The sequence below is a fragment of the Diuraphis noxia genome, unplaced genomic scaffold, assembly GCF_037042655.1.
Source record: "Diuraphis noxia isolate RWA-SAM2 unplaced genomic scaffold, SU_Dnox_SAM2 contig0001, whole genome shotgun sequence".
Classification (NCBI taxonomy): domain Eukaryota; kingdom Metazoa; phylum Arthropoda; class Insecta; order Hemiptera; family Aphididae; genus Diuraphis; species Diuraphis noxia.
The window spans coordinates 98,464,492-98,479,120 of NW_028301711.1; the positions used below are offsets into that span (position 1 = coordinate 98,464,492).

The following is a 14,629-nucleotide window of genomic DNA, read 5'->3' on the forward strand; positions in this document are numbered from 1 at the left end:
GTTTTTGTGTATGTTAATTATTTTACTCGAATAAATATTAAACATAATAATCATATTTTTAACCATACATATTTATTCTATGATCCAACTACTCATATACTAATTATATACAGCATTAATTTAAAAATATATTATGCGTACATTTTTATTTTAGCATTGAAGAAAATAGAGATGGAAAATTTGGGGCCCAAAATTGTAAAATGTACTGGGCCCACGAATTGGTAAATCAGGCCCTGCACACACCATAGGCTTCAGCTCCTCACATATATTTTCAATCACTGCCTCTCAGAAGTTCTTTAACACCCTTTATTCTCTATAAAAATGTGCTAATTGCAAGGCAAGTAAAACTTAAAAATAAGAAATAAAACAATAATGAACTTTTATAAGTATAGGTAACAGATTTAATACAGTTTTTACATTTTATATTCTTATTTTTCTATTTAAAATAATATCTATCAATATAAAGTATTGCTAATTTCGAAAACCGTTATTTTTATATTAAATAGTAAGAGTTAGTTTCTCATTTCATCATATTTTTCAAAACAGTCATCTCACATTTCAATTCATTAGGTATAACTTCAAACAAATATTGCTTAATTTTAACAAGTTGTCTATTATTGTTTTTAAAAATTTATCTATAATATATGCGTGGTTTTTAGGGGAACTTTGAATGTTTTATTAGGGGGCTTAGCCCCTACAGCCTTCCCATTATTGCGTCTATGACACACACACACACTTACACCTACACTTAATGTTTTACAACTCACTACCATATCAACTTATACGTTTGCCACGTTTACCACGAATACCACGCATACTAAATAATTAACGTGTACCATACCTATATGTTGGTCAGGGACACAAATTGTGATACTGTCAGGAGAATAACTTTAATAAATATAAAGCATAATAAAACGTCAACAACTGATGTACACACAATTCTGTAATATGATACATCATACAAAACAATTCAAATTTGAACAAACAAATAAACATGTGAGTTGTAGTACTGTGTAGTACATAACCTAATACAAATGGATATGAAACTGACATACATAGCTTAACATAACAAGTTGTTCTTACTTTAACAGCTGTATATTGTTATAGAATTTCACAATTCTGTTTGACTTAACACACACAGTGCATAACGAATAAAATACAATATATATATATATATATATATATATCTAATAAATGATGCCTTAGACTGGCCAGTGACCATATTATATGTAACATAGCTTTAAGCATTGAACTTAAAGCAATACATATACACAACAATAATAATGCATATGCAATGTATTCACATTTAGTATGCTACTAGGTATATTACTATGACATGTACTATGCAGTTATTAGTTTTATTAGTTTTAACAATTATTCTTAATTTATTCTTTGCCAAAACACATCAGACATTGCAACGCATTCGCATTCGGTATGTTTTGGCATATTTATGATCACTTTTATGTTATGATAATAGCATAATATATCTAATTTGAGTAATATATACACCGGAGAGGTGATAATATGCGATTCGAGGTGTCACAACAATTCAAAAGTATTTACTGGGTTAATTATTAGTAGGGATGAGAACTTATAGGAGCTAAAATAGACAAAATATGCAAGAAAAAATTATGATATAGGTATGCATCAAAATTTGAAAATATGCAAAAAATATATTATAACATGCAATTTTTTCTATAAATAAAAAAAACATGTTTACAATAAATTAGTATAAATATTTCGTTAAATTTTATTTAAACTGTGTGATAAAAAATTAATACTAGGTATATAAATATGAGATAGTAAATGATTGGTAGGTGTATTGATTATACGTATATTGATAGTCAGGTAATTTAATCCCTAAATAACCTGTAAATTTGTTGCATTGAATCATTTGAACCACCAAAGTTTTTTTAAATATTTTCGACATCCAATCTCCGTCCTCCGACGATTATCCGAAAGAATATTTTTGTATCGCGAAAAACTTCTTTCCACATCAACTGAAGTTATGGGGGCATACTTGAAGTAAATAAGGTAATTTCCGGTTAAGTCTTCTGGCAATTCGTCCATAGATGTGATTTATCCAATAAATGATACTAATCCTAAATTTACTTTTATAAACTATTAAATTTTATTGGTTATTGACTACAAACTTATAAAATTAAATTAAATAATAAATAATTTTACTAAATATGCATTTTTATGCACAAAAAACATGAATATGCAACTTCTAAGAAAACTACCAATATATGCAAAAATATGCAACATTTAAATATCAAATTTCAATTCATTAGGTTATAGAACAGATTTTTAGCTCACCTAGCTATAAATAGGAGATATAGAAAAAAATATGCAAATCCTATAACTTCTCATCCCTAATTATTAGTTACACCAAAAAACAGCTTAACAGTTATAGTTTTCACATCATCTATCGGGCAAATGTAAACTCCCCTAAAACATTTTGCTACCGTATTACACTTACGTAAACTCCCCTAAATAACAAATTTATTATTATTATTTTTTTTTTTTTAAATTAAATAAACTATCCGCGGCATCAAAGGCGTATTACATTTTATTTTATATACATTTATACATTAGATAGATAAGAGTGAGTTTATGGGAAAATACAGTATATTATCTAGAATCTAGATTGTACTTTTATAAAACTAATAATAAATAGTAATAAAGATAACTGGGTCTAACTATTTTCCTTTCTCAGTCAGTTACATACCATAGACGTTAGTTGATCTATATTCTATAATACATTTTTAACATCGTTTTAGTTTCGTGTGATATTTTTCATTTATTTATTAATTAGTAGTTATGTCAGAAATCCAATTTATTACCAGTGAACGTGGTCGTTCATTGATTGTTTATAAACTTTTTAAATATTATTTTGAACGTACATTGATTGTAACTGGTGAAAAGAAGTGGCGTTGTTGTATTAAGAGATGTCCAGCTTATATAAAAATATTAGAACCTTCAAACTTAATAACATCAAGTAATGAAAATCATAACCACGAATCTTGCAGTGAACAAATGATACAGCGCCAACAGTTGTCTACATCAGTAAAAAGAAAAGCCACCGATAATCCTCATGATAAGCCAAGTAAAGTTTTAATTCAATGTTTAAATGACCAGTCAACTAATAAATTAGAAATCACTGATTTAAAATATGCTAAAAGAAACGCATACAATGCACGCCGTAATATTTTACCTTCTTTACCAACAAGTATGAATTCTGTCCACGAAGCTATAGAACAACTTAATATAAAAACAGTCCAAGACGAACATTTTGTATTAACAAATAATGTAATAGACAATTTGATAATTTTTTCATGTAAATTAAATTTAAAAGCTTTTTGTAAAGCTGAAATTATTTATCTTGATGGAACATTTGATTTTTGTGCACAATTTTTTTACCAATTTTTAACTTTTCATGGTTATTTAAACGGTCATTATGTTCCTTTAATATTTTGTTTATTGAAAGATAAAAAAGAAGTAACTTATAAAAAATGTTTTCAAACAATACATGAATTATGTAATGAAGTTGATAGTGGTGAATTCAAACCAAATAAAATTGTAACCGATTTTGAAAAAGGTTTAAGAAATGCGTGTATGTTACAATGGCCAGAAATTAAATTAGATGGTTGTAGTTTTCATTTATCACAGGCGTGGTGGCGCGCAATTCAAAGATTTGGGCTCGCAACTGATTATAAAAATGACGAATCAGAAATTAGTAAGTGGCTGCATTACTGTTTTGGATTAATATATTTAAATCCAGAAGATGTTGAAAACTGTTTTAGTATTGACTTGTATAACATTAAACCAAACGATGACCGCCTGGATAAATTTTATAATTATTTAAAAAATACGTATATTGACGAAGAAGCAACTTTTCCACCAAAAGTCTGGGCAGAAGCTTCTTCTGAATTGACAAAATCGACAAATGCATGTGAATCATTTCATGCCCATTTTAATGCAAATTTTAATCACAGTCATCCAAACATTTTTATATTTATAGATACATTAAAAAATATTCAAACAGAAATTTACATAAAATTACAAAGTATTCATAAAACAAATAACTCCCATAATAATAAATTAAAGAGACGACAACAATTTTTAAACCAGTTAATAAAAAATTATAAAGAACAAAAAATTACTACATTCCATTATATAAAAACAGTTTCACACTATTACTCAATTAAAAAATAATTATAGTTTAAATAAACCTAGACATATCTAGTATGACAATGAAAAATAATTTTTCAAAATAAAATTGAATAAAATAATATAAATGCAATACAAAACACAAATATTTTTGGAGGATAAATAGAACCGCCTCCACGTGGTGTCCTCTGGGTTACGCTAAATGGTTCTATTAAAATATTTTAAGGGGAATTTACATTAGTGTAATACAGTAGCAAAAGGTTTTTAGGGGAGTTTACGTGAGTGTAATACGGTAGCAAAATGTTTTTAGGGGAATTTACGAAATTTTAGGGGAGTTTACATGCGCCCCATCTATCAACCCGAATAATAGGTAGGTCCCGTTAGGCGTTAGGCTGTGTATCCGCAGTTAACAGGTTCGATACGGCGGCAACGTAGTCTGTGCCCGTCTTGATACATCGATTAAGATGCGCTAAACTTTGTATATTTTTTCTCGATATTTTTAATGTTATTATTTTTCAAATTCTCCATGATAACCTTTAATAATATTATGTATAGATAACTATGTTAACTATGTCCCATGAGTATGTAATATATAATTTTATGTTTGCCGCTATGTATTAAACAATGAATAACGATAGGTATAGTCGTTATTATGTTATTAATAATTAGTAATTATTTTATAATATGCCTACTAAAGGTGCGTCTCCACCAAAACGCACGGCCGTACGAATGGCTCCGTACGTTCGAACCGACGACCATACGAGCCGGTCGAGACATGTTGTGTTCGTGTACGAGCACCATTCGTACGTGTGCGGACATGTTCGCTCTGGTAGCGGCACATCAAAAGAAATTTAATTTTGGTTGGGACGCCATACGGTAAAATATTGTCATTTGTCTTGCGTTCACGTTCGCGTCGTTTAAACTGTTTATATTTTTAATAATTTATTGTTTGAATATTAATTATACATGGAGAGGCCAGATTCCAAATCTTTACTTACTTACTTTAGGTTGTATAGAGAAAAAAGGGTTCTCTGGGATCCATCTGACGAAAATTATAAAAATATTTTTAAAAAAAGCCGATGATTGGGAAGAAATCGCAACCGAGATGGACATGGATGTGATAAACGTGAAAAAAAAATAGAAACCCTTCAAGGATCTTATCGCCGAGAACGTCAAAGGCAAGATAATACTCATCGTTCAGGTGCTGGTACAGATGATTTATACAAATCTAAATGGTTTGCATTCAGTTAAATGAGTTTTTTAAACGAAAAATATAAACCAAGGCAAACTAAAGACACAATAAACCTATATGCCAATAAAACAGTGAGTACCTATATAATATACAAAAACAAAATATCAGTTTTTGTATAAATAATTATTTGACTCTTTCATTAAAAGTTAATATACTGTTATGGTTTCACCGGGTTGATCCGCCGAAACCAGGTATCGTTGAGTTCGTCAGATTTTCTGAAGTGGTTTTTTGTATGCTTAATTGAAATTCTGAAATTACTGATTCACTTAATTTTGGAACAAAATCTGTAGGATAATCTATTATGCATTGTATTTTCTTCGGGTCAGGTTTCACGCCATCTTCTGTAATAACATGTCCCAAATTGGTTACCTCTCGTCGAAGAAATTCACATTTTGCTGGTTGAAGTTGAAGTCCATGCTTTTTGAATCTTTCAAATATTTGACGAAGATTCTGCTCGTGGTCCATTAGTGTTGTTCCTATGACGATTATATCGTCTAGGTAAACAAACGATTTCACCCCATTTAAACCCACCAACACTCTGTTCATAAGGCGCTGGAAAGTTGCCGGTGCGCCTTTCAAACCAAAGCACATTCTATTAAATTCGAAATGTCCTTTCTCGGTGCTAAAAGCTGTTTTTTGCTTATCTTCTGGTTTTAATGGGATTTGATGATATCCACTGGCCATATCTAAACATGTAAAATATTTAGCTTTTCCTTGTTGTTCTAGTATTGTTGATATATCTGGCATCGGAAAAGCGTCCCCAATGGTTATCTCATTGAGTTTTCTAAAGTCAACCACAACTCTATATTTCTGTAATCCTGATGCATCCGACTTTTTTTAAACTATTAAAAGTGGTGCATTCCAAGGACTTTCACTTGGGCTAATTATTTCGTCTTGCTGGAGTTGTTCAATTTGTTTATCGATTTCCTTCTTTTGTGAATAAGGGAGACGATACGATTTCTGAAAGATTGGTTGGTTTGCTTTTGTCGTTTTTATTTCATGTTGAATTGATCCTGTGCATGATAATTTATCACCTTCCAAAAAGAAAATTTCGGAAAATTCAGTACATAATCTTATGATGGATTTTCCTCTTGGTTCATATATGGTCGCATCTCAGATTTTCTTTTAATAATTGAATACGATTGTTAGCATTGTTTGGAGTCCCCTGGTTCTGAATACATTTGATGGGCACTGTTTCAAAAATATCATGCGATAGCTCATTTAATTTCGGTACATTAATTATGTTGGATTTATTACTGTTATTAATAATTGTCCTTGTTTTATTGTGTTTAAAACATTTTCACAAATTATGTGTTCGTTAATGTTTTGAGCGTGTATTAAAATATTGCACGATTTGGCTTCAAGTTCGGCTGATACTCGTATTGGAATTATCACTTCACTTCGTGACGGTATGGTTGTTGTAGTTGGGTAAGTGATTACCTCGCGCTCTACGTTGATGATAATTTTGTTCTCCTTCAGAAAAGGTTTGCCCAAAATTCCATCTCCATCAATAGGGAACGATGACGGTACCACTTGAAATTTAGTTTCAGAAAGTTTGTTCTGAACTGAAACTTCCGACATGAAGTTGCTCATATCAAGGTTAAGCCATGTTGAACCGATAGTTTGAACTAAGTGACCGTTTATACCCTGCAGTTGATGTCGATCATGGGTATTTACTATCACTTCGTCGCTTAAGTTATTAATTTTTATTATGTTGAGATCCTCTCCTGTATCTACCAATAGGCGGAATTTTCCTGTGAAAGATTGAAGACTTGAATATGCGACGTGATTATCTTCCATTATGATTACTACCGGTAGTGTTCTTTTTATGCGTGGGCTGATATTTTGATCTCCTTGACCAAGCGCTCGCCCGACGTGCTCGGTCTGGACTCGTTTCCCGACGTGTTTTGTTGATTGTATTTATTGTCCATTGTTTTCTTTTTAAAACAATCTTCTTTAATGTGCCCCCTTGCTTAACTACTCATAATTATCTTGCCACGGTAAACGTTCAGAGAAAAAATACTTTGCAAATTCGAGTCTAATCTCCTCTGCTGTTCTTGTGGGTTTTCGTCCTACTCTTAATAATGAAGTGAAAGATCCCATATCAATATTATCTTGCCTCCAAGTACCTTCATTAATACTTCCATCTTTTTCTTCATCATATGAAAAACAACTGTTTGTAATTTCTTGTTTTCTTAAAAAATTATGTAAATAAATACACACAAAAACTACAAGGTACTTACGAGGTACTTATTTATTATGTTATTTTATTGTAGGTACCTATATTTATTATTTATTGTATTAACTGATTATTTTAATAATCAAATTTTAATTAAAAAGGAATTACGTTTCATAATTTTTAAAAATAACAGCTAATAAAGAGTAATTCATTTTTACAGATAAAACATAATATTTATATTGCACTAACCTTGACATATTCCTTGAGAACTTCTATTATTGCAGCACAGACTTCAGAAATAATTCTAGAGATTGTTTGTTTGGGCACTTTAAAAGTGTATGCCAGACTTATGCATGAGTCTCCAGTAGCTAAGTATCGAAGAGTTATAGCTAATCGTTCATTGGCTGGGATTGCATTTCTATAATTTGTGTCTTGTTTTTCAATACTAGGCGCGATCATTTTAAGTAGATTATTGAAGGTACTTGAACTCATTCTACAAAAATTATAGGAATTTGCTCCGTCTTCTTTATTCAAATCGTTCAGTAAATCAGTTGCACTATAAATCTCCCTACTCTTTAATGCAGAAGTCATCCACCAACGCGGAGCTTTTCTTTTTTTCTTTTGTATTTTCTTTTTTAATAAAGAATGAATAATAATAAACCCAGCGCAAGCTGCTATAGTGTCGTTATTATGACTTGCATACACTAGTTTATTATTCATGGTTAAAATAAAAAGTAGATAGCGTTTCTCCTTCAGCGTACGGGACTAAACTGATGAAAATCAAGCGAACGGGAGAGACATACGAATGTCGCTATCGTGCGATTTGGTGTAGACGTTGTCCAGCATGGCTATGAACGTACGGTGTCGTACACCCGTACGCTGCACGAAGCCGTTCGTACGGCCGTGCGTTTTGGTGGAGACGCACCTTAAGAGGCCGTCGTGGTAAAAGTGAAAAACATACAACGCTCAAGAGATGGCGTTGTATTCCGTATCGCCGCCGTCGCGGCTGGCCGTAACCACGCCCATCATCTACGCGCCGCGGCGCGTGTGTTATAATCGCGAGAGCGGTACATTATTATTAGGGATGGGAAATATGAATCAGTTGAGTGAATTGATTCTTTTGATTCAATTCAATTAAGTGAATCGATTCATTGTATCGATTCAGTGATTCGTCTCGATTCAATGAATTACTCATCTAAAAGTATTCAGATAAAGTGAATTAAGACATGATTGATTTACTTAGCTGAATCTTTTGATTATAACGTAATTACGTAAACGTTAAATAAAAATAAAAGAAAGCGTCATGACGCTATAAAACATTATTAGATAAATACAAAGATCGAATGGATAATGATGTTTAAAAAAAGCGTCTCAACCTTAGTTGATCAGGATGTGATATAGGGCTTTGCGCATTATCATGATGTCAGCCCACTATTTGTTTTCTCACTCTGTCCCACGTTCAACATTGACAAAACGCATTTACACAGAATCATTTTTTATAAGTTTCAAAGTAATCATAGAGTAAAATCACCCATTATAAAAAAGATAAAGAAGAATATTTTTGAGGGAATAACATATCGATATTATAATTTATTGTTATTTTTGAATTTTTGTTTGACTTTAATAATAAACAAAAAAGTATTGTAAATTTAAATTTTTAAATTTTTTTATAATTTAAAATAAATCATGTCATTCCCTCAAAAATATTATTGTTACTCATTTTATACGTATTACCTAAATATCAGTAAAAATAATTGAAAAGAAATTATAGATATTAAACATATGGATGTTTATCTATGCTGTGTATAGCTATTGAAGCCAACATGACATTGCGACTTAAAAGAACTAAAGAATAAAAACTTGAATTATTTTTCCAATAAGAAAATATTATTATTACAATTTATGAAAAATTCATGATATATACTAATTGAGTACAACGAAACGACTAATTTAAATACATTTATGGAATAACTTTGTCAAATATCAATACAATTAGCCAGGGGTGGATAGGTAGTATTTTTGTTACAGGGAAATTTTTTAAGGGGGCCCAAACTGAAAAAAATTTGCTCGCTTCGCTCGCAATACGCATATTTTATACTAGTTTTAAATGACCACTTTATTTACAAAATATAAAATGTTCTTATAAAAAATATTCAAAACATATAAAAATTACTATAGTTAATCATTTACAATTTTATTATATATTATTTTCAATACAATAATAATTTTGTTAACAATTTGCTTTTACAAGCCACTTCATCAATAATCTCATCAGAGTCAATTCCGACCAACAATTCCTTTTCTATAGACATGAGCATAAAATTTTCTAATAAATCTTGTGACAAGGTGCTTCTTAAATATGTTTTTATATATTTTAGTTTTGAAAAACTACGTTCACAGCTTACTTGAGTAACTGACAGAGTAAGTAGTAATTTGTAGCAATTGTAGAGACCAGGATAAGCATTGGTGTACAAATTATACTTCACTAAAAAATTAAAAATGCAAACCACACAATATTTGTCGCCAGCTGCAGTATGGGGACATTTTTCTTCATCATTGTCATCACATTCGTTATCAGAGTTATATTCAGTGTAGTCATAATTTTCACAAAAAATTGTCTTTTTGAATTCACTCCACTTAGACATAAAGTCTGTAAATTCATCCTTTAATGTGTCATAAGTGATTTCTGGGATAAAATGAACTATTTTATCATATATGCTTGACAAAGCTGTTGTAGGTAGAGGCATGTTTACTTTAAAATTGTTTGGATCAAGGTATGAAAAGTCTGCAAAAAGTTGACCATGCAATGAAAATCTAGATGAAATACTTTCTATTATTTTATCAAGAATTAAATTATAGACATTGACTTCAAATGCATGCAGAGGGTCATCTATTGGATCATCAGTTGATTCATAGGAAAATTGCCTTGTTTTTTTTTTTCCTAGTTTCTGGAAAACTATGACTAACTTCTACTTCACATTCTTCAACTTCTAATTTATTATTTGCCCAAGTAACAAAATTGTCTGCTGCTTCCTTGACACTTGAGAAGTCACGTGCATCAAGTTTAAGCTCTTCAAGTGTTGCCTGAACCATTTGAAAAGATGTCATCATATTTATTCCATGACCTTGTAAATACTTAGAAAGTGGCGTGGTTTTTTGAAAAATCCGCAAATAAATTTGTGCCGTTAAAATAGTTTCATACTTGCATAATCCTTCTATTAACCCTATTGCTTTATACCGAGCATCAGCTGTAATAGAAACGTCATTCTTAATTTCAATTAATGTAGTTAAAAGTTCCACAAATAGACCAGGTTCTGGACGTTTGAAATGACCAAACACTTTAGATAACGCACTATGTTTAGACCACCATCTAGTCTCTCCTATAGAACATATTCGTTTATTCTTTTCTTTATTAGTCCACACATCCATACGCTTATGAGATTCTTTAATAAAAACAGCACATCCATTGAGTATTCCAAATAAATTAATAGACTGAAGAATTTTATTGGTTACATCACCAATAACCAAGTTTAAAACATGAGCGTAACACCATATATGTATTTGTTTATTTGCTACATTACTCAGCTGAGCAGAAAATCCACGGTACTCACCCTGCATATTTGCTGCGCCGTCAGTAGCATTACCAACACACTTTTTAGGATCCAAGTTCAAACTATTAAAAACCTTCAAAATTAATTCAACCATATCAATTCCTTTACTAGAAGTACATTTGACCATACCAACTAGTCTTTCGTGAATATTAGTGCCACTGACATAACGAATAATAACCGAACATTGATCAACAACAGATATATCTAAAGTTGTGTCCAGTTGAATGGTATACATACCGGCCTTTAAAATTTCTTCAGACATTAAAAATTTGATTTTTTGACAGATAGCTTCAATAATATAATTAATAGTGGTTTTTGACAAAAGTGTAATAACCCCACCTCCTTGAGAAGAACCTTTGTTGTGACTCTTAGTACTCTTTTTTATAACCTTGTCTAAGTGACATTTTATAACTTCATCATATTTACTTAGCAGGAGAATAATTTCCAAAAAATTGCCATGGTCCAAAGAGGTATCATTTAATGTATAAGCGGCTTCATTATTTCTATTGCGATAGCTAAGTCCTCTTTTTCCTATTAATTTTATGACATCTATAATACGATGCATTATCTGTCTTGTATTTTCAACCTGTTTTCTTCTTAAAGAACTTTGGCCATACACCAATAGAGAATCAACAGATGCAAACTTTGTTTTCATAAAATGAGCATCAACATTGTATCTATGAATTGCAGAGTCCTCGTGGTTTTGAATACGTACATACACATGTTTCCAATCACTAAAACCTCGTATGAATACTCCAGAATCACGTCCATATGCAATACATATGCAACAAAAGAGAGCTTTATCTTTGGTACTGTAAGATAACCATTTTCTATAACTACCATTCTTTCGTTTATATGCTTTGTCTGCAGTAAATGGAATTTCGTTAGTTGGTTGATGTGGATGAAATAACCAATACATGGCATTATTAGTTGAATCTGGTTTTTTGAAAAAAGTATCAACAATACTTTGTTCCACAGAGTGTTCACTATTAGAATTGGAAACTTCAGGTTTATCTGTAAAATCAATAACAATTTTGAATGTTATAAAAAAATTATACTAAATTAACATTTACATATTAAATATTATTTTGTAAAACAATCAAAGTTAGGTAATAATAATTACCTAATCTAACAATTATTCCCGGATAAATGATATCAAAGTATAAAAACTGAAATTAAGTTTGCAAATTTAGAGAATTAAAAAAAAAATGAAAAGGGGAACACGGGCGCCCGCAGGCAAACACTTTTCAAGGAGCAAATAAAAAATTTGAAATAAATGATACTATATAAATTCATATTACAGACTAGGTACAGTTTGTAATGTCCTAGTTCTTAAACTAAAGAAAACTATTCTATTATTTAATCAAATTGATAATTGTTTTGATAGCAGTAGGTAATTAAAGTTTTAATAATTTAATTTAAAATATTTTGCAAATTTAGAAAATTAAAAAAGAAAATGAGAAGGAGTGCATGGGAGCCCGCAGGCAAAAACTTTTCAAGGAGCAAAAAAATAAATTTAGAAAATATAATACTGTAAAAATACACACTACATACTGCAATTTCTAATGTCCTAGTCCTTAAACAAATAAAATTATTAATAATAATGAAATAAGTTAATGTATACTGAATATTCAGAGAGAAAAATTATATCAAAGTGTAAAATCTGGAATTAAAAATTTTTGCAAATTTAGAGAATTAAAAAAAAAAATATGAAGGGGAACACGGGCGCCCGCAGGCAAAAGCTTTTCAAGGAGCAAAAAAAAAAATTTAGAAATATTTTATACTATATAAATACACATTACAGGCTGCAGTTTGTAATGTCCTAGTTCATGAACCAAATAAAATATTAATACTAATGAGACGAGTTATTGTAGACTGGGTATTCAGAGGGAAAAATGATATCAAAGTATACAATCTGATATTGAAAAATTTTGCAAATTTAGAAAATTAAAAAAGAAAATGAGAAGAAGAAAATTTATACTAAATTAACATTTACATATTAAATATTATTTTGTAAAACAATCAAAGTTAATAATAATTACCTAATCTAACAATTGGAACTTCTAAATTAATATGTTCCATTAAATGTTCACTATTAGAATTGGAAACTTCAGGTTTATCTATAAAATCAATAAAATTTTTTAATGTTATAAAAAAATAACACTAAAATACTAAATTAACATTTACATATTAATTAATATAATTTTGTAAAACAATCAAAGTTAATAATTACCTAATTTTAAAATTGGACCTTCTAAATTTATATGTTCCATAGAATGTTCACCATTAGAATTGGAAACTTCAGGTTTATCTGTAAAATCAATAACAATTTTGAATGTTATAAAAAAATTATACTAAATTAACATTTACATATTATTAAATATTATTTTGTAAAACAATCAAAGTTAATAATAATTACCTAATCTAACAATTGGAACTTCTAAATTAATATGTTCCATTAAATGTTCACTATTAGAATTGGAAACTTCAGGTTTATCTATAAAATCAATACAAATTTTTAATGTTATAAAAAAATAATACTAAATTAACATTTACTTATTAATTAATATTATTTTGTAAAATAATCAAAGTTAATAATTACCTAATTTTAAAATTGGACCTTCTAAATTAATTTGTAGTTGATATTATAGTAGTGCACTAGTGCATGATGTACTTTAAGTCCAAAATAACTTAAGAAATAAAAAATAACTCATAAATACATAAGCATACAATTTAGCTTTCAGTCTGTAAGTAATTACCTAATTGAAGAAAATAAGTAGATAATTGTTGATAATAATCGAAAATATTTAAATTAATTATTAAATGACAGTTGGCTAAAATTGTGAGTTGTGTAAAACAGATTGTGGGGACACAAGGTAGTGATCCGGTCTATGATGTGTTCATATAATAATTGTTCACCCAAATTTAGAGATCTAGCTCACCATTTGATAGCTATATACATAAGGGGTATGAGGGTGAAATTATTTTATTGTTAACATGTTGATATAACATCATTAAAATTACATTACTTTGATAATAAAAAATAACCATGGATCAATTCAATATTTTATATCTGATTACTCAATTAATTGTACGGACTAAAATTTTAGCCTGTGATTAAATGTTAATAAATAAAATATTCAAAGAAGATATTATTAACTAAAAATTAGGATATTAACATAGGTATTTAAGCATAATCGTTTAAAATTCGAACTTACCTTTTGAATAAATTAATTTCATTTGTTTTTTATTATTTGCACATTGCATCAATAATTCTCTTTTTTTTTCTTGGCGTTTTTTTGAACCGGATTTATATTTTCGTTTATTATTCATTATTAATATATAAGTAAGTATTACCAACAAACAAAATAAACTCCAATAACATCAATAAACATCAATAATGACAAAATACAG

At 29.5% G+C, this 14,629-nt stretch overlaps 1 protein-coding gene and 1 pseudogene across 1 annotated transcript; one reads left to right on the plus strand and one right to left on the minus strand.

The window, feature by feature from the left end:
• The window catches only part of LOC149062665 (uncharacterized), a 410,648-nt pseudogene that overhangs the window by 322,888 nt on the left and 73,131 nt on the right, over positions 1-14,629 (plus strand).
• Positions 10,515-13,846, minus strand: LOC149062694 (uncharacterized). The gene is made up of 5 exons (XM_089222165.1): positions 13,818-13,846; positions 13,635-13,712; positions 13,449-13,526; positions 13,258-13,335; positions 10,515-12,229 (listed from the first exon to the last, which is right to left on the minus strand). Exons 2-5 carry the CDS (start codon positions 13,672-13,674, stop codon positions 10,515-10,517), a joined length of 1,911 nt encoding a protein of 636 aa, XP_089078291.1. The 5' UTR covers positions 13,675-13,712; positions 13,818-13,846.